Genomic DNA, 26,804 nt, shown 5'->3' on the forward strand with positions numbered 1-26,804 from the left:
AATGGAGCTTGTAGTTACATTTTATATAAATATGTAAATATTATATAAATATGTATATATGCCACCTCAGTAGAAGCATTTAAGTCTCACCTTAAAACTCATTTGTATACTCTAGCCTTTAAATAGACTCCCTTTTTAGACCAGTTGATCTGCCGTTTATTTTCTTTTTCTTCTATGTCCCACTCTCGCTTGTGGAGGGGGTCCGGTCCGATCCGGTGGCCATGTACTGCTCGCCTGTGTGTCGGCTGGGGACATCTCTGCGCTGCTGGTCCGCCTCCGCTTGGGATGGTTTCCTGCTGGCTCCGCTGTGAACGGGACTCTCGCTGCTGTGTTGGATCCGCTTTGGACTGGACTCTCGCGACTGTGTTGGATCCATTGTGGATTGAACTTTCACAGTATCGTGACATCCATTGCTTTCCTCCTCTCTAAGGTTCTCATAGTCATCATTGTCACCGACGTCCCACTGGGTGTGAGTTTTCCTTGCCCTTATGTGGGCCTACCGAGGATGTCGTGGTGGTCTGTGCAGCCCTTTGAGACACTAGTGATTTAGGACTATATTAGTAAACATTGATTGATTGATTGATTGATATAAATATGTACATAAAGTGTTGTAATTATATTCCAACTCCGCGTTCTTCTTGGTCATTGCCGCCACGGCTAACACCCCCCCTCACAACCACCACCCCAACCCCCGCCGCCCGACCGCACCACAAATAGATGCCTGACCTGTGGGAAACACTAATCAGTTCTCATCCTAAAACTGGACGCGTTAGCAACCGTCACATCACTGCTCTAGAAGCATTCATATAATAAAGAGCGCACACGTGATCTATGATGCCAAGATAGGAAATCTTTTATTACAGAGAAAAAAAAACCTTTTTCTTTCAAAATATAGAAATCTGTACAACTTCCGCACAATCAATTTACATGAACTGTACAAATTTACAGCAGTTCATCACAACATACCCAGAGAGAGAAAAAAAATCAACTCAACACAATAACATGAGATCACAAGCTTTTCTTCTTGGGTAAGCTTAGATTTTTTTTGTCTATTTTTCTGCTTTTGTAAGTAAATAGAAAAAAGGAGAAAAAAAACAAATAAAAACAGAGAATATGTCTATGATTACTGATCATGGTAACTTTTTTTTTTTTTTAATAAAAACCCAAAACAACTTTGGTCCTTGCCAACACACCCTTCTAAAATGGCTTCACTTACAAAAAAAAGTGTTACCCATGTTAAAAGATGACGAACAAAAAAGGAAAAAACACTTCAAGGATAGCAATTATTGGCACTTCCCATGTGTAATGTTATGCACTCTACCATTGCTTGTACAGTTACAATACATTCTACAATATGTAAAACACCGTCGTATGTGAAAGTGGCAATAATTCAACTACTCGATGACAATATTCATAACAACAAAACGGCTGTTCCCTTCCTGTGCCACGTCTTAAAACACATTTAACAAGCTTTTAGTAAATCGTTATTATTCAATGTCCCAGGCCTGAGTTTGGCAATACATTCCAGGAGAGACTCCTTGCGTCTCCAGAAGAAAAACTTGACGTTTTTAGTGCATTTTATGTGCTATTTTACCTCCGACTTTTTTCTTTGAACCCAAAGCACTCTTAAGCTATGTGCGCACGAGCGTGAATGGATGCCATTTAAATCGTACTGAGGACGTTAAGCCATTTTTCTGTTGGCGGTGGTACAGGTGACCAAGGGGATTTTGGTGTCTTATTTTTTTAATTTTTTTAAATGTGTGTCAAATTTGGGGTCTGATAAAAGTTAATGACGAGAAGAGACGATGTGTCAGGGAGGGTAAGAGCAACCAGTGTGACCGTGAAAGAATGAGAGCCAGAAAGGCGCCAAGCGGACACTAAAACTCCCGTCCCAGCCAGCTCTTCATTTTTCAGTAAGTATTTGCAGCTAAAGTAAAATAACAGGTGGTGTGTGTTTAGGGGGTTGGGTGTGCAGTGCGTCAAAAGGCTATAGCTTCATTACCCATCATCTTTTCAGGCTTTAAATGTTCGGACCAGCGACTGACAAGACTACTGCATGTCGCCGCCCCCCGGCATCTGCTCCCGGAACCTGGGGCGGGGGGGGCCGCGGTGCAGCCATCACATCCTTTCATAGGCATGTAAACAAAGATGCTACTCAGTAATTAAATGCAGCGCGATCCAGTGAGATGAAAACTAGACAACAGTATAGTACGCTCAATCAGTTCTTTTCCTTCTTTTCAAGTTGCTACGGCAAAACCCCCCTCCCCCCGCCCGCCACCCAGTTGAGTGGAGCGTGAGCTCACCATTGGGCGTGTGTGTGCTGGTTTTTTTTTTTATCCATCTGAAGGGACAGTGGAAGGCTGGGCTCGGGATGCTGAATAAGTCTGGAGCGGGGAGGGCCAGAGGGATTTTAGCTGCCCTGGACAAAGAGTCCAGCTCTGACCCTGCCCGGCTCCTTTATCGCAAAACACCCATACCGGCCTTCCTCCCATGCGGGTGATGGATGATGATATGTCACATTAGGTCTACCTGCATCCACGGGAGGGTCGGGGGGTCTGACAAGCAGTGCGCTGGCTGAGGGGGTGATATGTGGCACTTGAGGCACTCGAAGTCCGGGCGAGAGGAGATGCCAGGCTGGGCTATGTGGGCAGTAGAGAGCGCCGTTCTGCGTCTTCAAAATCACTAATGGCTCATAGTTCACGACGAGAGGTAAGGCAATGCACCTCCAAAGCTCCTAAAAGACCTCAGGGGTGTAAGTGAAATGAAAGGCTGACGAGGCCCGGTGTTGCTTTAAAAGTGACAATGAATGACCACAACCATCACTTAGCCAGACCTTTTGGGGATAACCCTCCTGTCAACTTCATGCAAACCATCTGAGGGTGTGTTCACACTTGTCATGGTCGGTTGGGTTGAAACAAAGCCTGGTGCGTTCGCTCTTGTAGTACACTTTAAGTCAGGTGTGTATCGAGACCGCTTAAGTCAAGTCTGGTGCGGTTCTGTTCCAGTTGGGCTCAATTGCCAACACGACACTGATCAGTGTTAAAAAGTGAGAATACGTTGAAAGTGCTGTCTCTCTGCCCTGAGTGTGTGACAAAGGTGCGCTTTAATTGTATATTTTAGAAGCATTTTCTCCGATCTAGGCTAGGAAATACAAAAATAACGGACTTCAGGGCTATTCAACTAAATTCTAGGTGCCAAAGAACCATTTTCTTTCACTTTTCTTATTTTGTATATTCCTCAACCTATTTAGTGGACTTCTTTTGTAAGAGTTGCAACTTTTTTTTAGCAAAACACCAGTGTCCTTTGCTCAGGAGCTTAAAATGTCAATGCAAGGATCTGCCCTTCTTTAAAAGTTTTACTTTGCCAAAAAGGCTCACACTGGTCCTAGTTCATCTATACCACAGAAGCGTTCTGCTGTTTTTAAGGACCTACTGCAGAAAAGCTAGTCAAGGATCATCTATATCAGTGGTTCTCAAATGGGGGTATGCGTACCCCTTTGGATACTTGAAGGTATGCCAAGGGGTACGTGAAACTTTTTTTAAAATATTCTAAAAATAGCAACAATTAAAAAATCCTTTATAAATATATTTATTAAATAATACTTAAACAAAATATGAATGTAAGTTCATAAACTGTGAAAAGAAATGCAACAATGCAATATTCAGTCTTGACAGCTAGATTTTTTGTGGACGTGTTCCGTAAATATTGATGTTTAAGATTTCTTTTTTTGTGAAGAAATGTTTAGAATTAAGTTCATGAATCCAGATGGATCTCTATTACAATCCCCAAAGAGGGCACTTTAAGTTGATGATTACTTCTATGTGTAGAATTTTTTTATTTATCATTGAATCACTTGTTTATTTTTTCAACAAGTTTTTAGTTATTTTTATATCTTCTTTTCCAAATAGTTCAAGAAAGGCCACTTCAAATAAGCAATATTTTTCACTGTTATCCAATTCAATAAATCACAAACTGATGACATAGTGCTGTATTTTACTTCTTTATCTCTTTTTTTCAAAAATGCTTTGCTCTGATTAGGGGGTACTTGAATTAAAAAAAATGTTCACAGGGGGTACATCACTGAAAAAATGTTGAGAACCACTGGTCTATATGACAGTGCTTTAGTATTTGTAGGAATCTTTTGCAAAAATGTTAGCCTTTACTAAGATTTAACTGATAAGTTGAATAGCCCTGGTATACTTTTCAACCCAGCAGACTGCATTTTGGCTTGTTATATTTTAGCTACGTAACATGTCTTGATGTCTTTGCTGTGCAGCCTTTGGTCCCATGACAAAAAATACCAGAGTGACCGCTAAGCTAACGGCCTTAAGTGCGCACCAAGGATCCTTTTTTTTTTTTTTTTACATTTTTGGACTACCCGAACCACAAGTGTGAATACAGCCTTGAATTAAAAGCTCTGAAATGTTCACAGATACAGTGTAAAAAAAATGCTTTAATCCAGAGTCCCATGGTTATTTGATATACGGCCGTCTGTCGCACCATTGGAGCTACAGTATGACTAAAAACAGAGGAGGAGGTTAAAAAAATGACATTCGAATGGATGGAATGCAGGCGATTAGCTCTAAAAAAAAAAAAGTACACATCCCACACAATCTAACGTCAAAGTGCATTCAATGTCAATTCTAACAAATTTGGCTAGAATTGGCTCCTCCATCTTGGCTACACTTTGAATTTTGGCGAGAAAAGAGAAGGGTGGCGACGGAAAAGGGGGGGCAACTTGATTGTGAATTTCAACGACATTCATTAAATCGAGGTTGAGGGGGGGGGGGAATTTGTGCCCTCCCCCTGGAAAGCTACATGGTCGATGGGGAGGGTGCGGGGGACACGCTGGTATCCATAGGTAGCAGGTGTCGCAATTGTTAGACCCCGAGTTGAATCGAAGAGGGGGACATGGAGGGTGTTAGCTCCAGTCGCCAGCAGGTGCAAAAGATATGACCACAAATAGACACTGTCTTTATCTGGACTGGCTAAACCCTCAACGTCCTCCTCAACTAAGCGTCCTCAAATCTTTGTATATCAAGGGGAAATTCCGTACAATTTGGCGTGTTTTTTGTGTGTTGCTGTGGTGTATTTCGCTTGTACCCATAGTAACCACAAGTAAGAAAAGTGCAAAGTCATTGTTGACAGCCTCTTCAGGGTTGAAGCTGATCACCATGTTTACAGTCGAAGGGGTTAAGGTAAGTCCTGGTCGGGTGGTGTAGCTGCCCCAACAGTTCCATCTCCACAAAGCCTCTCCTAAAATAGGAGTACCCAGCTGATCCAATGACACAACAGAACAGATGATAATGGGGGGTGGGGGTTATCAAACCTACAAGGTTTCCATCACCTGGATGATAGGGCACATCCTCTGCTTTTTCTTTTGCTTTTTTTTTCTTCTTTCACTATTTCATTTCATATTCTTAGCTTTTAAAAAGGCTCGCCCTGATCCGGTCAAATTCACCCAACTGGCCAAGGTGTGACCCTGAATGACGAATAGGCCCCCTTAACTGGACACAGTCATCATGTTGTAGGCTTTGGAGGGACTGGTTCTTCCCATTACCATCAGTTCCTCCTTGCAGCTGATGTGACTGTCCACCATGGGGCTCATCGTGCTGCCGCTTCCCGATGGCGAGCTGGCCACGGCCATCCCCGGCATGGCTGCCGGATTGGGCTGCGACTCGTACAGGACGCAGATGGAGCCGTCCTCGCCGATGCGATAGGACACTTCGAAGGGGTCCACCCATAGTGTGAGCTCACTGGGCAGAAGCAGGTAGAGTTGCTGGATAGTCAGGCCGATGCGCTGGCCCGCCTGCCCTACCAACGGGTCCATCTTGTGGTTGATGCGGATGCAGCGGTAGCCTGAGCCTTTGCAGGGACGATCTGGGAACCAATGGTGCTTGTATTGTTCTGTGAGGACAAAGAAGAGGACAATGCGGACTGAGTTCGGCTTGCAATTAAGTTTTTATGGTGCCACTTTTTGAGCAGTTGACCAAACGGTTGTCATAAAATACTTGAGAGACACGAGCAATCGCAATATGAAATTTCTCTATTACGCTTATCAATCATCAATCAATGTTTATTAATACAGCCCTAAATCACAAGTGTCTCAAAGGGCTGCACAAACCACAACGACATCCTTGGTAGAGCCCACATAAGGGCAAGGAAAAACTCACCCCATTTTACCTTTTGATTATTTTGAGTCTTTGTATTATCACTCTTTTGAAACTTACCTTTTGTCATCTTTGTATCATCACTGTTTTGAAACTTGCCAGTTATTATTAGGCTGGGAGTTAGGTTTTGTGGTGCCACCTTTTGAGCAGTTGACCAAACGATCGCCATGAATCACTTGCGAGAGACAAGCAGTCGCATTGTGAAATTTCTCTATTACGCCTATAAATGAGCAAGGTTGCCGTGCGTTCGACCTTTTAATTATTTTGAGTCTTTGTATTATCACTGTTTTGAAACTCACCAGTTATTATGAAGCTGGGAGGAGCGACTGCATCCCAGTTTGTTTGTCTCTGACGTGCATGTACAAGGGTTGGCAATCGGGGCTGTGCTCTCCGTACACCGATTCCAATTGTGGAAAGGCTATACTATATATAGCATGGCTCAGAGCACTCGCACTAGCCCAAACATGCCAAACTTAAGGTCTGAAGTGGGCCCTAACATGCTATGGTTAGCCATGTGTGTCTACACCCCAAGGCTGCGCAGTAGAATCAATACACGATATAAATATGGAATATTCTAATTATAGATAGATAGTACTTTATTGATTCCTTCAGGAAAATATATCGGAAATATATAACCCTATCGTAAGTGTCTTGACAAAGGGGTAGCTTGCGTGGCTAAAGTATGTCTGTCCACAGTGTGGAGCCACTTACAAGTTACTAATCATTGCCTCCATCGCGACAAATAAATTGCATTTCTTACAAGTATCATTATCACCGGAAGAGGAATAGCTTTAGCATGCTACACAGTGAGCAGGAGGCGTCATTATAAGCCATGCTATCCGCTAAGCTAGCTTGAATGTCCAACAATCCAATCCACTTTGTTTATATAGCCCATTTAAACAACAAAAATGTTTCCAAGGTGCTGCACAACAATATTAAAAACAATATTCAAATATTATCCTTAGCTCCACCAATGACTTGAATAAAAAAATAAATGCAACCAATATAAAAACAAAGGGGTAAAACCAATTAAAACAATAAATAGAAATCAAAATTTTAAAAACACAGAGGCCCACACAACTCACGTAGTGTTAAAAGCCAAAGAATAAAAGTGGGTCTTAAGACAAGACTTAAAACACTCCACTGGGAGCAGTTGGAACATGGAGGGGCAGAGTGTTCCAGAGCTTAGGGCCGACTTTTATTGATTGATTGAAACTTTTATTAGTAGATTGCACAGTTCAGTACATAATCCGTACAATTGACCACTAAATGGTAACACCCGAATAAGTTTTTCAACTTGTTTAAGTCGGGGTCCATGTTAAATAATTCATGGTAACGGCCACAGAGAAGGACCTGTTTCCCCTGGTTTTTAGTCTGGTCTTGGGCACCACGAGCTGATGCTGGCTCTCGAACCTCAGAGCGCACCCAGGAGTGTACATTTGGATGAGGTCTGAGATATATGAGGTACCAGTCCATGTAAAGCTTTAAAAGCAAAGAGCAAGGTTTTAAACTCAATTATAAAATGAACAGAGCCAGTACAAAGTCTCAAAAATTGTGGTTATATGCTGGTGTTTCCTTGCCCCTGTTAAAAGTCGTGCTGCCGCATTCTGGACTAACTGCAAGCGGGAGAGAGCTTTTTGGCTAATGCCAGCATAAAGTGCATTGCAGTAGTCCAAGCGACTTCAAATAAAAGCATGCATGATTTGTTCAAAAAGGTTAAAAGATAAAAATGATCTTACCTTTGCTAAAAGGTAAAGATGATAAAAACACGATTTTAAAACGCCATTGACTTGTTTTTCAAGTTTAAGTAGAGGAGAATAAGTGCTCAGTACACTTCAATAGAAGTGTCGCTGCATCTGTGTTACAGTGGAAAGTAGCCAGCTATGAATAGGAAATTAGCAATGAAATTATTAATAATCTAGAGAGAGAATAATGCAGCAGCTACGTAATTAGTTACTGTATACGTCGGCAGCCAAGGGAAGAGCAAGCTGTCACTTGTTGCGAAATTGCGCCATCATGATTTATACACCAAACAATATATTGTGATATAGAAGGATGTCCTGAGCTATATTTTTGGCCTGGAATCCCGATCCCATTTTTTGGCTCCAGATTTGATCCGTTTTACATCATGATGCGATACTTTCACGATAGAATATAGAAGTGAAAATGTTTTATAGCTATTAACTAAAGTACAAGTAACAGATTTGTGTAAACTTAATCTAATTAGATCTATCATTTGTCGGTGTCAAAAGATGTATTCAATTTGTGATATTGAATGTTTCTTACAATTTGTTGGCTGATTTAGTTTATTGTTCTTCGGTCAATGGTCAACAAAACAAACAAACAGTCGTACATTCATAGATTGAAAATGAAAAGGTTGCAGACCGAAAGGATTTAGGCTTATGTTGAACACTTATTGCGCCTTACCCTATAAACAGTGTCAAGTACAAAATGAACTTCCAAAAATTATGAAATGTCCTTTGCACAACATATTATGAATACACATTATACACATGAACATAGTTCAATTATATACACAGTAAAGGCATGTGAAGTATCCTTGCATACGTATTAAACCTTTGCATCAATCATATACTATGTATACAAACAATTATACTTCAATTATTATTTATATCCCATGTTTAGTTTTTAATTAACATTAATCATAGTATTAATAACTACAGCTACAAAATCAACAATTTCCTTGATCAGAGAAAAGTTCAAGTGGACTTCTTGTTTTTCTGAGAATTTACAATTGTTGTGATTTCACTTTCATGAACCGGGGAAATAAAAAACGATTCTAAATTTTTTTTGAATGGTTTGTTCATTAAATTGTGCACTGTTTTCAGGTTGTACAATTTCATTTGCTAAATTAGGTCCAACATTTACAAAAAAGGTGTTAAAAGCATCCGTTATTTCTTTAGGGTCATTTATAGTTTATTTTCTATAAAATAGCTAGGATGTTCCTAATGTGTCATGTTTGTTTTTTAATGATACCATTTAAAACTTTCCACGTACACCTGGATGCTATTTTTATGTTGTTCTAATAGGTTACAGTAATATGTTCGTTTGCTGTGCTTTATTATTTGTGTTAACTTATTTTATATGTTTTATATTTGTCTTCAGTTTCTTTGGTTCTGTACTTTAAATGTCTTCTGTAAAGATCATTTTTGTTTTTGCAAGACTTCAATATTCCTCTTGTGATCCACAGTTTGTCCTTAACGGGGCTGTCTTTAATGTCATCTTTTTTAATTGGACAGTGCTTATCGTACAGTTTTGTGAAAATATCAAGAAAAGTTTAATATGTCCCATACGGGTCTGTGGAGGTATAAACCTCCCCCCAAATCAAAGTGGCTAGTGCGTAAATACCTAGACAAAAGCAAAACCTACTATTTGCTCCCATTTAAATGTTTTAGGTTTTGCCGTCTCCCCGTGACTGTGTGGGCTCCTTCCCACCTCCAAAGACATGCACCCGGGGATAGGTTGATTGGCAACATTAAATTGGCCCTAGTGTGTGAATGTAAGTGTGGATATTGTCTATCTGTGTTGGCCCTGTGATGAGATGGCGACTTGTCCAGGGTGTAATCGCCTTCCGCCTGATTGTAGCCGAGATAGGCACCAGCGCCCCCTGCGACCCCAAAGGGAATAAGCTGTAGAAAATGGATTGATGGATGGGTTTTGCCGTCAAAACTATCCTGTACAGAATGCAGATAGAGCCTTCCTGACTTTTTAAACAAAAATGAAAAAAAACAACCCAATAAGGTCTCTGCGTTTTACAGATGATGTAGTCCTGATGGCTTCATCTGGCCGGGATCTTCAGCTCTCACTGGATCGGTTCGCAGCCGAGTGCGAAGCGACCGGAATGAGAATCAGCACCTCCAAGTCCGAGTCCATGGTTCTCGCCCGGAAAAGGGTGGAGTGCCATCTCCGGGTTGGGGAGGAGACCCTGGCCCAAGTGGAGGAGTTCAAGTACCTAGGAGTCTTGTTCACGAGTGGGGGAAGAGTGGATCGTGAGATTGACAGGCGGATCGGTGCGGCGTCTTCAGTAATGCGGACGTTGTATCGATCCGTTGTGGTGAAGAAGGAGCTGAGCCGGAAGGCAAAGCTCTCAATTTACCGGTCGATCTACGTTCCCATCCTCACCTATGGTCATGAGCTTTGGGTCATGACCGAAAGGATAAGATCACGGGTACAAGCGGCCGAAATGAGTTTCCTCCGCCGTGTGGCGGGGCTCTCCCTTAGAGATAGGGTGAGAAGCTCTGCCATCCGGGAGGGACTCAAAGTAAAGCCGCTGCTCCTCCACATCGAGAGGAGCCAGATGAGGTGGTTCGGGCATCTGGTCAGGATGCCACCCGAACGCCTCCCTAGGGAGGTGTTTAGGGCACGTCCAGCTGGTAGGAGGCCACGGGGAAGACCCAGGACACGTTGGGAAGACTATGTCTCCCGGCTGGCCTGGGAACGCCTCGGGATCCCCCGGGAAGAGCTAGACGAAGTGGCTGGAGAGAGGGAAGTCTGGGCTTCCCTGCTTAGGCTGCTGCCCCCGCGACCCGACCTCGGATAAGCGGAAGATGATGGATGGATGGATGGAACCCAATAAATAGTTTCGTAATAATCAAAACTAAAGAAGAAACTAGCCACGTCGTTCGTACCCTGATACCATACGAGGTATTGATAGTATCGACATCTGGTTCAATCACCCCTATTTGGCCTTGAAACTTTAGCGGTTGGCTTTTTGTGTTGTCTTGCTCCGTGTGTGTGTGTGTGTGTGTGTGTGTGTGTGTGTGTGTGTGCGTGCGTGATTAAAGTAATTCATTTTCCTCTAGTCTTCCAGTGGCTTGGAAAAAACTTCGTTTATTTTCCGCCATGGTGGTGAAGTTCAGTATCTTAGAAGAGACTTCGCACTGTGAATAGAAGACGCGTCCATTGCAGCTTGCTCTTGAATTCGAGCCTGACGTTCTGGCAAGACACACACCCTCCTGGAATTCATGCAACTCCTGCATGCGTGTAACAAGAAATGAGGAAGTGTAATCATGTCTCTCTGGGCGTCGGTCACTTTTGAAGGGCTCTTTTACGTGAGTACAATCTTAAGATCGGCTGGGCTAAGCAGCTCATTAGTAGGCCTGAGCCGATATTCGATAAGTCAATTAACCGGACAATAAATGAAAATGAAGTCGGTAAATTTGCATGCCTCGATAATCGCCATAATCGCAATGCGTATGCACGGCAATGGATTACAAGAGCGACACTCCTTTGCATCGGTTCCAGCAGCTACGCTCGTTTGTACAACAAATAAACAGTAGTAATAAGAACCACTGTAAAACTCCTGATGGTTATTACCGTATTAAATTAAAATGATCAAAAAATCTTAATCGACTAAATTATGGAGAGTTCGAGACCCGCTAGCATTAGCTTGCTTAAATGCTAACATGGAAACGTCATTCCCTGATCTAAACTTGTATAAACACATTACTGTCTAAACAACTGAGTAACAGTCTTCACAGTAAACATAAAGGATGTTATAATTATATGCTTTTACTTGTGCTTGTATTGAGTTTGTGGACCCCAGGAAAACTAGTGGGTTGTGGCAACCAGCTATGGAGATCCTTAATAAAAAACAAAATCAAAATGTGCTGTATTTGCGGTTATCGATATAAGCTCCACAGTGTCGAGTGGAAACAAACACTGACTCCATACAACAGGAAGTGGACTTGCGTGACGTGACATAAACTGGAAGTGAAACAACGGATCACCCAATTTACATTTATTACAAAACATTTGAAAACATTTATGAATATAAATAACAAAAATTCAATATATTTAAACACACAAATATAAACAATATGGCTTTTATGAAGCCATAACAATATTTGCTGTCTCCTCCGCCAAGAAAGTCTATTGACTGTTTATTTTAGTTGTTTAAAAATAAATATTTCAGTGAGTGTAAAATTACTTTATGAGCACATTAAACAATACCAAAATAATGATAACCATGATCATTTTGGTCACAATAACTTGATTTAGCCATTTTCTTTATTGTTTAGGTTATGTATATTTGAGCGTCCCCCCACTCCTCCTTATCAGAGAATCTATTTTACTTTTGGTTATGATTTTCATTCAAGTGCAACATTTTGGTTACAGAGTATTTTTATTATCAGTTTTATTTAATTTGGTAAAATATACGAGAAATACAAGTTTATTGCATTTGAATGTGTATACTTGGATTATTATCATGAATTACCATTACCAGCTTATTTTGACCTCCAAAAATAATGGCAAGAATATAATTTATCGTCAATATATTGTCAAGATAAGTTTGTTATTCATTAGCCGATCCGTAAATAAAGGTGTAAAAGTAAATATCGGCACCTGATCCAGTCCCATGATCAGGATCGGGACAGCTCTGGTGGTATATGTTGTTACTGCAAGAGACCTGTTCTTATATTGCAATATGGATCTTAGGCCTAATCACCCAGCCCCAATACTCCCAAATTTTGGCTTGATTTCTCTGGTATTCTTTTGTTGTGTAAATCCAGTCTGGAGTCCAACTTAAGTACAGTTATTCTCAGGGTGCAGCAGAAAGAAGAACAGCACCACCTGTTATGGTCCTGATAAGCAGCCATAAACAGGCGGCTGGTGGCGCCCTGGGCGTACGTGACAAAAAAAAAAAAAAAAGAAGTCTATTGAAATGCCCAATCCCTTCCCCCGGCTGCCGTCAATGTCACAAAGTCCCCCATGACGGCCGAACAAAAACACCAAGAGTTGAAGTCTGAGCCAGCCATCTGGGATGCTTGGCCCCGCCTCTTAAAGGGACAGGGTCCTGTTTTTGTTGAAGTTTTGCAAAGAGGTGTAAACTTGTGATGGACTGACGCCACTTTCAGTTCCCTTCGAGAGTTTTTCAGAGGATGTTGGAATCACAAAAAGTGTTGACTAAACACTCTACACCTCGTAGACTAATGACCAAAGCAAAAGGCGGGGCTAATTTTTTATCAAATTCCTATTTACACCATTGTGCTGTAGGTGAAGTAGGCCGGTATTCAAGTGAGGAGCCTGCAGGCCACCTGCATGTAAGCACAGGGATAATAACACCTCTCCTCACTGATGAGAAGAAAAAAAGGAGACTGCTTGACAGACCTTCAGCCACAAAAAGCAACCTCCAACAAACCCTAGAGCAGATGGGATCAGGATCAACTCGACCTATTCTTAAAAAAAACGGGGGAGGAGAAGGAGTGGGAGGGCTGTTCGTGTAAAAAGAGGGCTGTTTATTTGCGTCAAGCCATCCTTGAGGTGAGCTTGTTATGGCCCGCCTGGCGTGGCGACTGTTCATAAACCGCCAGGTCGACAACTATAGCAGAACCGAGAGCTTCTGCATGTTGACTCAACTATGTGGATCAGCCCCCCCTCTTTCTAGTTTCCCCCCCGATGACGCTGCGACTGCCCCCGTCTTCAATGTCCCGCTATAGGCTCCACCAAAACACCACCCCCTCACAGCAGACGCCATTTTGCGGAAACTTTTGTCTATTTACAAGAAAACCCCCTTCAACCGACCTCCAACAAAAGCGACACACACTTCGCCTGTACATTTTTTTAATTAACCAAACAAAGATGAAACACTGCTGAGGTCTCCATTGCCCACCATCCAAAACAATCCTTATAGTAATGGTGTACTGGCAACATTAAGCACTGCAAACTGTTGCTTTGGCTCCAGTTTGGAAGGAGTCAACCCGCGTCCCGGCTCAAATGTACAGCTGGTGGGAATGTAGGTCATTGTCTGCCGTTCCATACATGGAATATGAAGCAGATGTATGGCAGGTTTAGAGACCCCACTTTGGAACGTGTGAGGGGGAAAAGACCCTAATTGTAGTCACAATTTCATTTATTTCATGTCATAGAATATAGTTTAACATGTATTTTCTTGGCAAACATACGTTCAGTTTTGTGTTTTTGCTATAAAATGTTTTTTGCTCTTGTTAAACAAAGCACCAAAAAACAATGGACTTTTATCAGCTTTAGATTGAAAGTTGTTACACTAACAGAGTAAAATGTTGTAAATAAAAAAAACCAATAAAACGCTCACTATAATTAAAATGGCTATTTTGGAATGTGACATAAAGTGGAACTTTGTAATGCTGCTTTTGTATTCAATTCATATAAGAAACTTGGAAATGACTAAATAAAGGTTTGTTATTTTTATTTTTTTGCTAAACAACTAAAACCTTAAAACATTTGTATGCACGTACAACACTTAAGACCTTCAGTATATCTGTATGTGGAATTAAATCATGGAATGGATGAAGCAAAGCAATCAAACAATGGACTAATATGATCCACTTCAAGAAACTCTTCAAACTTAAAGTATTTACAAAGTACAAAGAAGATCCATGATAAACATTCTGAATTTATTTCATCATCCATTCTTTCATTCTCAAAATAATCTTACTTATCTCATGATATGAAAAGTGACTTACTTCACCAATTATTATTGATTTATTTATTTTGATTGTGATCACTTATGGAGTATATTGTATATAAATTGAGAACAGGAAGTGTACAACAGTTTTAGCAACTGCTATGTAAAAGAAAAGGTGTAGGATTATTCTTCCTACTCCTTTTCGAACATGTTGAAAAGAGAAATTGTGATGTATCATGTTGTATGCTTGCATGTTCGAAATAAACTCAAACTCAAAAAAAAACATCGGCTATACATTAAATACTGTTCAAACACGCAGAAACATATTGTATAGTATACAGGGATATCATCATAAAAATAAATTCTCTAGAATGGGGATTATAACATTTTAATCCTGCTTTGTATTCAATTTATATGAGAAATTTGCACATGACGATGTGTGAAAAAGGGTAAATAAAGGTTTATGTTCTTCTTGTATAACAACAAATTACACATCAGCTTTAAGTTCCATACTGTTAAACACGCAGGAAATAAAAGTTGTAAAGTATGATTTGTACGTTCATTCAACACAATCAGATACTCTTTGTAATTGAAAGGGAAATTTGGCCTGTAGGGTCGGGGGGAAAATACCTGAATTATCCAGAATGAGACGAAGATGTTAAGAGTGTCTTCTTTCGTTAAACAGTAAAAACACATCATCTTTAAACGTAACACTGTTAAAACATCGCTAAATAAGTTGCCATGTATGATTTTGATGCTTTGCCAACACAGACCATCGTGTAATTAAAAGGGATATTGTGGAATGTGGTAGACCTAAATTTTCTAAAATGGGGATTTTTAACCCTGCGTTTATCCTAAATCAATACAAAAACTTAAACATTTGGATGTTAAAAACATAAAGGTTTATATTTTCACTGTTTTTGTCAAACAACACAATACATCAGCTGTAAATGCAATACTGTATTGAATCATGGGGGGAAAAAAACGTAATTCTCTAGAAATGGGATCTAATATTTTGGTTTAATATTTAAAGAAACTACAATGATAACAGATGAACTACAAGGATCATAAATAAACTACAAGGATAATACCATGAATTGATTAACGTGGACCCCGACTTAAACAACTTGAAAAACTTATTGGGGTGTTACCATTTAGTGGCCAATTGTACGGAATATGTACTGTACTGTGCAATCTACTAATAAAAGTATCAATCAATCAATCAATCAATCAAAAATAGATAAAACTACACAGATGATAAATAAGCTACAAGGATAAAACAAACTACAAGGATAATAGAGGGAATAAGCGGTAGAAAAATGGATGGATGGATAATAGATAAACTACAGGGATGATAGATAAAGTACAAGGATAATAGATAAACTACAGGGATGATAGATAAAGTACAAGGATAATAGATCAACTACATGGATGATGAATAAAGCACAAGAATAGATAAGCTACAGGGATGATAAATAAACTACAAGGATAATATATCAACTACAGGGATAATAAATAAAGTACAAGGATAATAGATAAATTACAGGGATGATAAATAAAGTACAAGGATAATAGATAAATTACAGGGATGATAAATAAAGTACAAGGATAATAGATAAATTACAGGGATGATAAATAAAGTACAAGGATAATAGATCAACTACAGGGATGATAAATAAAGTACAAGGATAATAGATAAATTACAGGGATGATAAATAAAGTACAAGGATAATAGATAAATTACAGGGATGATAAATAAAGTACAAGGATAATAGATAAATTACAGGGATGATAAATAAAGTACAAGGATAATAGATAAATTACAGGGATGATAGATAAAGTACAAGGATAATAGATCAACTACATGGATGATGAATAAAGCACAAGAATAGATAAGCTACAGGGATGATAAATAAACTACAAGGATAATATATCAACTACAGGGATAATAAATAAAGTACAAGGATAATAGATAAATTACAGGGATGATAAATAAAGTACAAGGATAATAGATAAATTACAGGGATGATAAATAAAGTACAAGGATAGTAACAAAAGGGAATGTATCCAAATGTGTCACGTTCAAGTCAGCCAAATATATATTTTGGTTTAAAAAAGTTATTTATATTTCAAGTGCATGTTTGAAGACAATAAAGCGCCCCCTGTGATCAAGAAGACGACGTGTTTGATAGTAAACGACTTGGCGGAGAGCATTACGTAATCGCGCAGCGTCTCGTCATTGTTGTTGTCGTCGAGGCGCACTTCCTTGTTCAGTCTTTCTGCCCCCGCTCCCTCACTTCTTTGCCAACAAAGTAGCTCCTTCGCCCCCAGTTTTTGGCTTCCTATGCTCCGAACATGCCCTCCGCTTCGACCAAATCGTCGAGTGGCAGCTCATGGCGGACATTCGGTGCGCTATTTCGGGTCGGAGTTTGTGCGCAAACGCCGTCGGTGAGAACAAAGAAGGTTTCTTCTTCACTCCACCTTCGCTCGGATAACAGCCGGATTTTTTTGCGCCCGGCTTTTTGCCGCCTGAAATAAAGTTGGAAAGCCATCTGAAGCGGCCTTTGTGGGAATTAAAACTTTAAAAAAAAAAAAAAAAAAAGCTAGTGGGGGGGTGGGGTTCGCTCACCTGACAAAATGTCGTGTAGGCTCTGGCTGAACGTTTGGACCTGCCGGTCGTTTACGTGTCCTTTTACCCGCAGAAATCGCGACAGAAATCCGACGGCGGCGTTGATCTCTGGTTTCATGGTTCCCCGGGCACAAAGGGTATGCATTGAGGAAGGCAACGGCCACGGCCTGTGCGCTTTTTTTGGTCACTGTGCGTTCTAAGTGCCTCTTTTTCTCCACTTTCGATCCGAGCTTGGCGGCTCCTCTGCGCATTTAGTGCTCAATGTAAGCTCAGATCCGCTGGAAGAAATGCCTCGGCCCAACAGATGTCTGTTGTTGGTAAATACCACGCAGGGGGTTGGGCTTCAGGTCCGCGTGGGTGTGCTCTTCCAGTCCTCCCTCTCCGCTGCCCGCCTCCAGAGTGAAGCCTGCTGGCGGATGGAGGGCGCTTTTATACCGCCTCCCCCTTCTTCGCGCTCTCCCTCCCCTTCCAAGGCGCTGACACAAGCTGCTACAGCAACAACAGTTCACCAATGGCTGCCCGGCCGCTATCTGACGAGCCACATATAGGAGGAGTGCGGTGCGCGCGTCACGACTCTGAAAATAAACACAAGCGGCGCTGCGTGCCGTGCTGCGTTCAAAGACGGTGGGAGCAGAAGAAACCGAAGCGGTCCGCGCCGTTAATCCAATCGCACCGTGCTCGGCGCCTCACTTCAAACCGAAATTCGGCTTGTTTGCGATTGTTGTGATCCAAGCATTTCACTCTTCCACTGCTTTTACTACGTTGTGGAGCAATTGCACGCACAGGCGCATGTTTAAGTAAACAACGTGGTCTACTGTTTAAAGGCTGATATATACATTCGCGTCACATCTGACGGCGTCTTGGTTCGTTAATAGCTTTTCCGTGGCAATTCCCTTCCCAAACTCCAAGGGGCAGTGTGTTTTATAACTCTTGCTGACTTGTCTTCATCAATGAAAAAGCGCTTCCTCCATCCATCCATCATCTTCCGCTTATCCGAGGTCGGGTCACGGGGGCAACAGCCTAAGCAGGGAAACCCAGACTTCCCTCTCCCCAGTCACTTCGTCCAGCTCTTCCCGGGGGATCCCGAGGCGTTCCCAGGCCAGCCGGGAGACATAGTCTTCCCAACGTGTCCTGGGTCTTCCCCGTGGCCTCCTACCGGTTGGACGTGCCCTAAACACCTCCCTAGGGAGGCGTTCGGGTGGCATCCTGACCAGATGCCCGAACCACCTCATCTGGCTCCTCTCGATGTGGAGGAGCAGCGGCTTTACTTTGAGTTCCTCCCTGATGACAGAGCTTCTCACCCTATCTCTAAGGGAGAGCCCCGCCACACGGCGGAGGAAACTCATTTCGGCCGCTTGTACCCGTGATCTTATCCTTTCGGTCATGACCCAAAGCTCATGACCATAGGTGAGGATGGGAACGTAGATCGACCGGTAAATTGAGAGCTTTGCCTTCCGGCTCAGCTCCTTCTTCACCACAACGGATCGGTACAACGTCTGCATTACTGAAGCGCTTCCTGTAAACTTGTAAACAATGGTGTCAGAAGCTACATCCACTTTAAAGGCCTACTGAAGCCCACTACTACCGACCACGCAGTCTGATAGTTTATATATCAATGATGAAATATTAACATTGCAACACATGCCAATACGGCCGGTTTAGTTGACTAAATTGCAATTTTTAATTTCGCGCGGAGTTTCTTGTTGAAAACGTAACGGAATGATGACGCGTGCGCGCAACGTCACGGACCGTCAGGAAATATTAGCTCAGCACCAGTTACGGCTAAAAGTTTTGTCTTTTCATCGCATAATTACACAGTAATTTGGACATCTGTGTTGCTGAATCTTTTGCAATTTGTTCAATTAATAATGGAGACTATAAAGAACAATGCTGTTGGTGGAAAGCGGTGTATTGCAGCTGTCTTTAGCACCGAGACACAGCCGGTGTTTCTTTGTTTTTAATACAGAGCGGTCAAGCGAATATGTTTCTCCACGTCAACCAGCATGTTTTTGGATGGGAAAATTGTGATATATATCTTACCGGAGACATCATTGGATTATTCGTCCTCCTGCAGTAGCTGTTTAAAAGGCAGCTGTGAGCTTGGCTCCTCGGCTTCTCTCTGAGACACTGCGTGTTCACCGCAGCCATCCGACCTCGTGGTATGTCTTTACAATCTCACTAAAACGCTAATTAAACAATAAGCAGATAAGGGGTCTTCTAGAATTATCCTAGTAAATGTGTCTAATTACATCTGAAACGCTCACACTGCCGCCGCCCGGAGCCGTCGCTTTTTATTTTATTTATTTATTTTTTTTCTAGTACATCGCTATCAATATCATCATCCACGAATCTTTCATCCTCGCTCAAATTAATGGGGAAATTTTCGTTTTCTTGTCCGAATAACTCTTGCTGCTGGAGGCTCCCATTATAAACATGTGAGGACGTGAGGAGCCCTCACCCTTGTGACGTCATCGTCTGTGACTTCTGGTAAAGGCGAGGCTTTTTTATCAGCACCAAAAGTTGCGAACTTTGTCGTTGATGTTCTCTACTAAATCCTTTCAGCAAAAATATGGCAATATCACAAAAAGATCAAGTATGACACATAGAATGGACCTGATGAGTACAGGCAAGGCTAATAAAAAAGCCTTGCCTGTACCGGAAGTAGCAGACGATGTGCGCGTGACGTCACGGGTTGTCGGGCTCCTCACATCCTCACATTGTTTATAATTATAGCCACCAGCAGCAACAGCGATTCAGACCGAGAAAGCGACGATTTCCCCATTAATTTGAGCGAGGATGAACGATTTGTGGATGAGGAAAGTTAGAGTGAAGCACTAAGGGAAAAAAAAAAGGCGACGACATTAGGAGCAATTCAGATGTTATTAGACACATTTACTCGGATAATTCTGGAAAATCCCTTATCTGCTTATTGTGTTACTAGTGTTTTAGTGAGATTGTAAAGTCATACCTGAAAGTCGGAGGGCTGCTGTGACCGCCAGTGTCTCTGATGGAAGCCATATGGAGGAGCCAAGAAAGTCACAGCTGCCTTTTTGACAGCTGATGCAGTAGGACGCAAACTCCGCTCAAGTCTCTGGTAAGAGCCGACTTATCACAATTATCTCATCCAAAAAACTTGCTGGTTGACATGTGGTAGAGAAATATGTTCGCTTGACCGCTCTGTTCCATATTAAAGCTTCACAACAAACAAAGAAACACCGGCTGTGTTTTGGTTGCTAAAGGCAGCTGCAATCCACCACTTTCCACCAACAGAATTCTTCTTTATAGTCTCCATTATTAATTGAACAAATTGCAAAAGATTCAGCAACACAGATGTCCAGAATACTGTGTAATTATGCGATTAAATCGGACGACTTTTAGCCGTGAGTGCTGCTGTGATAAAATGTCCGCTACAACCAATAACGTCACATGCACGCGTCAACATAAGCGTCATCATTCCGCGACGTTTTCAACAGGACGCTTAGCCGGAAATTTAAAATTGCAATTTAGTAACCTATACTGGCTGTATTTTCATGTGTTGCAATGTTAATATTTCATCATTGATATATAAACTATCAGACTGCGTGGTCGGTAGTAGTGGGTTTCAGTAGGCCTTTAAACAGCAGTTACTTTTAATATGTTGAAGAGGTTCATTTAGCCTACTAATGTGTATTTATAAATGGTTGATTTATATAGGCTAGTAAGGTAAGGTGTTGTACCTGACAAGTTTCGGCTACCTTGCTTCTGTAGCCTTCATCACTTGACACCTCTGATGAAGGCTGCAGAAGCAAGGTAGCCGAAACTTGTCAGGTACAACACTTTACCTTACTAGCCTATATAAATCAACCATTTATAAATAAAAAGTCACTTTTAATATTCACACGTAGAGATGTCCGATAATATCGGACCCCCGATATTATCGGCCGATAAATGCTTTAAAATGTAATATCGGAAATGATCAGTATCGGTTTCAAAGAATAACATTTCTGACTTTTTAAAACGCCGCTGTATGGAGTGGTACACGGACGTAGGGAGAAGTACAGAGCAGTTGCATCTCCAAGTCATACTTGCCATCCCCGAGACTCCCGAATTTCCGTGCCCCTCCCGGAAATCTCCCGGGGCAACTATTCTCCCGAATTTCTACCGATTTCCACCCAGACAATAATATTGATCCAATCCAATCCACTTTATTTATATAGCACATTTAAACAACAATAACGTTTCCAAAGTGCTGCACAGCCATGTTAAAAACAATTGTAAAAAAATAAATAAATAAATAAATAAAATAAAATTAAAAAAAGTATATATCTATATATTATGCGCCACCAATGACTGAATAAAAACAAAAAATAAATAAATATAAAACCAATAAAAACAATATAAAAACAAATATGATTAAAAACTATTCTAAAGGGTAAAATCAATTAAAACAGTAAAATAGAAATCAAAGTGTATAAAAAACACAGAGGACAACAGAGGACAGAGGACCGCACAACTCACGTAGAGTTAAAAGCCAAAGAATAAAAGTGGGTCTTAAGACGAGACTTAAAACACTCCACTGTGGAAGCAGTTTGAACATGGAGCGGCAGAGTGTTCCAGAGCTTAGGGCCGACCACAGAGAAGGCCCTGTCTCCCCTGGTCTTAAGTCTGGTCTTGGGCACCACGAGCTGGAGCTGGCTCTCGGACCTTAGAGCGCGCGCAGGAATGTAAATTTGGATAAGGTCCGAGATATATTGAGGTGCCAGTCCATGTAAATATTTAAAAACAAACAGCAATGTTTTAAAATCAGTTCTAAAATGAACAGGGAGCCAGTGCAAACTCTGAAGAATTGGGGTTATATGCTGGCGTTTCCTGGCCCGTTAAAAGTCGTGCTGCCGCGTTCTGGACTAACTGCAACCGGGAGAGAGCTTTTTGGCTAATGCCAGCATAAAGTGCATTGCAGTAGTCCAGGCGACTTGAAATAAAAGCATGCACGACTTGTTCAAAAAGGTTAAAAGATAAAAACGGTTTAACCTTTACTAAAAGACGAAGGTGATAAAAACACGATTTTAAAACGCCATTGACTTGTTTGTCTAGTTTAAATTGATATTAAATTTATATTGATCACATATCTACAGCTTTTCACACACACAAGTGAATGCCATGCATACTTGGTCAACAGCCATACATGTCACACTGAGGGTGGCCATACAAACAACTTTAACACTGTTACAAATATGCGCCACACTGTGAACCCACACCAAACATGAATGACAAACTCATTTTGGGAGAACATCCGCACCGTAACACAAGAGAACAAATACCCAGACTCCCTTGCAGCACTAACTCTTCCGGGACATTACAATATACAACCCCCGCTACCCCTTTCCCCCTACCTCAACCTCCTCATAGTCTGTATCAGGGAGAGCATGTCCCAAATGCCAAGCTGCTGTTGAGGCATGTTAAAAAATGAATGCACTTTGTAACTTCAATAATAAATATGGCAGTGCCATGTTGGCATTTTTTTCCATAACTTGAGTTGATTTATTTTGGAAAACGTTGTTACATTGTTTATTGCATCCAGCGGGGCTTCCCAACAAAATTAAGCATAATAATGTGTTTTTTGGGCTTCACGGTGGCAGAGGGGTTAGTGCGTCTGCCTCACAATACGAAGTTCCTGCAGTCCTGGGTTCAAATCCAGGCTCGGGATCTTTCTGTGTGGAGTTTGCATGTTCTCCCCGTGAATGCGTGGGTTCCCTCCGGGTACTCCGGCTTCCTCCCACTTCCAAAGACATGCACCTGGGGATAGGTTGATTGGCAACACTAAATTGGCCCTAGTGTGTGAATGTGAGTGTGAATGTTGTCTGTCTATCTGTGTTGGCCCTGCGATGAGGTGGCGACTTGTCCATGGTGTACCCTGCCTTCCGCCCGATTGTAGCTGAGATAGGCGCCAGCGCCCCCCGCGACCCCACAAGGGAATAAGCGGTAGAAAATGGATGGATGGATGGAATGTGTTAATTCCACGACTGTATGTATCGGTATCGGTTGATATCGGAATCAGTAATTAAGAGGTTGGACAATATCGGGATATCGGCAAAAAAGCCATTCTCAGACATTTCCACTCACATTGCTTCGAACCCAGAAGAAAAAAAACCTTTGCAAGGGTGGGCTCAGAGTCATAAAACGAGAGTATGGCCAACTAACAACAGGCTGCTACCAAGGACGTGTGCAGCTGCTGTCGTTTTTAACTTTGTTTTTAACAAGGTTTCTCATTGTCCTCCCATTGGTTTGAGTTTTTTTCTTGCTCTGATGTGGGATCTGAGCCGAGGATGTTCTTGTGGCTTGTGCAGCCCTTTGAGACACTTGTGATTTAGGGCCATGTAAGTAAACTTTGATTGATTGATTAGTTATTCTGAGGAAATAAACCAAAATAATTTTATTTTGGTGTATTTTGGTTTATAAAATGTCTATTTGGGCAGCACGGTGGAGTAGGGGTTAGTGGACGTGCCTCACAATATGAAGGTCCAGGGTTCGATCCCCGGGCTTGGGGTTTTTCTGTGTGGAGTTTGCATGTTCTCCCCGTGACTGCGTGGGTTCCCTCCGGGTACTCCGGCTTCCTCCCACCTCCAAAGACATGCACCTGGGGATTGATTGGCAACACTAAACTGGCCCTAGTGTGTGAATGTGAGTGTGATTGTTGTCCGTCTATCTGTATTGGCCCTGCGATGAGGTGGTGACTTGTCCAGGGTGTACGCCGCCTTCCACCTGAATGTAGCTAAAATAGGCTTTATCACGCTCCGCGACCCCAAAAGGGACAAGCGGTAGAAATGGATGGATGGATGAAAATGTCTATACATAGTTCTAAACATACATAAACTTGCAATAAAACATGCTTTTATTTTGTAGAAGTAGAATTCTCCAGCTAGATTTTTTGAGGCTACATTCCTGCAATATTTGGTGACCAGCAGGCAATTCTGACGGCGCAATAAATGTAAAAAAAATACACAGAAAGACAAAAAAAATAACTTATTACCCTCAGTTTGCCAACATTTTTGGACCAATATTTATGGGGAAATTGTGATTTTTGTGTGATAATAGGCAACTGTGGTGTCAGAGTCTCATGTTCAGTATCGTGGCCACTCATTGGCTCAGCCTCGGATAACATTACTATATTGGATAAAAAGAGTATCAGTGACTTAAAGGTGTTATTTTATGTCTAGAGGACTTTTTGAAAAAGGTTTTTAGAAGGTTGTAAACATGTTTGTTTATGTTCTAGCTATGAAAATATTTGATTTATAATTATTGAGTCTTACTTCACGGGAAAATTATTTATCACGGTCATATACGGAACCAATTAACAGCGATAAATGACTGTCTAGGGCAGAGGTCGGCAACCTAAAATGCTGAAAGAGCCATATTGGACCAAAAATACAAAAACAAATCTGTTTGGAATCGCAAAACATTTAAAGCCATATTACATACATATAGTGTGTCATGAGATATAAATTAAATTAAGACGACTTAAAGAAAACCAAATGATCTGAAATATAGCTACAAATCAATCAATCAATCAATGTTTACTTATATAGCCCTAAATCACTAGTGTCTCAAAGGGCTGCACAAACCACTACGACATCCTCGGTAGGCCCACATAAGGGCAAGGAAAAACTCACACCCAGTGGGACGTCGGTGACAATGATGACTATGAGAACCTTGGAGAGGAGGAAAGCAATGGATGTCGAGCGGGTCTAACATGATACTGTGAAAGTTCAATCCATTATGGATCCAACACAGTCGCAAGAGTCCAGTCCAAAGCGGACCCAACACAGCAGCGAGAGTCCCGTTCACAGCGGAGCCAGCAGGAAACCATCCCAAGCGGAGGCGGATCAGCAGCGCAGAGATGTCCCCAGCCGATACACAGGCAAGCAGTACATGGCTACCGGATCGGATTGGACCCCCGCCACAAGGGAGAGTGGGGCATAGGAGAAAAAGAAAAGAAACGGCAGATCAACTGGTCTAAAAAGGGAGTCTATTTAAAGGCTAGAGTATACAAATGAGTTTTAAGGTGAGACTTAAATGCGTCTACTGAGGCGGCATCTCGAACTGTTACCGGGAGGGCATTCCAGAGTACTGTAGCCCGAAATGAAAAAGCTCTATAGCCCGCAGACTTTTTTTGGGCTTTGGGAATCACTAATAAGCCGGAGTCCTTTGAACGCAGATTTCTTGCCGGGACATACGGTACAATACAATCGGCAAGATAGGATGGAGCTAGACCGTGTAGTATTTTATACGTAAGTAGTAAAACCTTAAAGTCACATCTTAAGTGCACAGGAAGCCAGTGCAGGTGAGCCAGTACAGGCGTAATGTGATCAAACTTTCTTGTTCTTGTCAAAAGTCTAGCAGCCGCATTTTGTACCAACTGTAATCTTTTAATGCTAGACATGGGGAGACCCGAAAATAATACGTTACAGTAATCGAGACGAGACGTAACAAACGCATGGGTAATGATCTCGGCGTCTTTAGTGGACAGAATGGAGCGAATTTTAGCGATATTACGGAGATGAAAGAAGGCCGTTTTAGTAACGCTTTTAATGTGTGACTCAAAGGAGAGAGTTGGGTCGAAGATAATACCCAAATGAGGCATAATGATGCAATATGTGAATATAGCTAGCCTAAATAGCATGCTAGCATTGATTAGCTTGCAGTCATGCAGGGACCAAATATGTCTGATTATCACTCCACACAAGTCAATAACATCAACAAAACTCACCTTTGTGCATTCATGCACAGCGTTAAAAGTTTGGTGGACAAAATGAGATGGAAAAAGAAGTGGCATAAAACATGTCTTTGAAAGTCAGAGAAAGTTATACATGTAAAAAAACTACGGTGAGTTCAATGACCGCCAAAATTAGTAGGACACAACGGCGCTCGCCAAATACTCGGATCAGTGATGCATGTTTAATTAAAACAGTGTGCTTTATAACAATTAGGGAGGTTTGTGTCATGTTTGTCCTCCTACAGAAACTATATTAAAACAAAAAAATATATTTTTAATATGCTTTTCCCCTCATCTTTTTCCATTTTTCGTACATTTTTGAAAACGCTCCAGAGAGCCACTAGGGTGGCGCTAAAGATGCGTTTCTAGGGCCGCGTGTTGCCGACCCCCGGTCAAGGGATTGCCCCGCCTTACCGTAAATACCGAGGCAGTGACTTTGTGCATGATTGTCTCCTTCAAAGTCCCAACTCTGATCATTTTTTTTTCTCCCCGGCCAAGTCATCTGTGTGCACACAAGACAAAAACAGGAAGAGAGAGTGACAGTATTTACCTTACCGAGTGACGTCACTCTTCCTGTCTATGTGTTAGTGTTGAGACGTGGGCGCCTTTTTCCGCACTCGACTGACGAGAGGTCATGATTCGAGGGTCAAAGGTGGCAGGCTGCGAGAAAGCAACTAAATTAAAATGTGTTAAAATCGGTGGAAAAGTACAAGCAGCCAGAAGCTCCGCCTTGTTTGCTGCAAACAGTCAGGATGACCTCGCCGAGTGCTCTCTGCAATCACCGAGCAATCAATTGAAGCACTAACTGTCTCTGCTGTGTCCTTAAAAGTCAACAAAATACACGAT

At 41.7% G+C, this 26,804-nt stretch overlaps 1 protein-coding gene and 1 long non-coding RNA gene across 3 annotated transcripts in view; one reads left to right on the forward strand and one right to left on the reverse strand.

Moving 5' to 3' along the window:
* Positions 1–26,804, forward strand: part of LOC133560087 (uncharacterized) — a 255,849-nt gene that overhangs the window by 101,682 nt on the left and 127,363 nt on the right. The gene's annotated exons all lie outside the window — the stretch shown is intronic.
* On the reverse strand, positions 831–17,655 carry btg1 (B-cell translocation gene 1, anti-proliferative). The gene is made up of 2 exons (XM_061912175.1): positions 17,207–17,655; positions 831–5,907 (listed from the first exon to the last, which is right to left on the reverse strand). Exons 1-2 carry the CDS (start codon positions 17,349–17,351, stop codon positions 5,504–5,506), a joined length of 549 nt encoding a protein of 182 aa, XP_061768159.1. The 5' UTR covers positions 17,352–17,655; the 3' UTR covers positions 831–5,503.

The sequence above is a fragment of the Nerophis ophidion genome, linkage group LG10 (genome assembly GCF_033978795.1).
Source record: "Nerophis ophidion isolate RoL-2023_Sa linkage group LG10, RoL_Noph_v1.0, whole genome shotgun sequence".
Taxonomy (NCBI): Eukaryota; Metazoa; Chordata; class Actinopteri; order Syngnathiformes; family Syngnathidae; genus Nerophis; species Nerophis ophidion.

Excerpts from the sequence above, each read along its gene's own strand:
- btg1 (XM_061912175.1), bottom strand. The coding sequence starts at position 17,351 with ATGCATACCCTTTGTGCCCGGGGAACCATGAAACCAGAGATCAACGCC. Across the intron at positions 5,908-17,206 it reads CCTACACGACATTTTGTCAG|AACAATACAAGCACCATTGG; the intron begins GTGAGCGAACCC and ends TTGTCCTCACAG.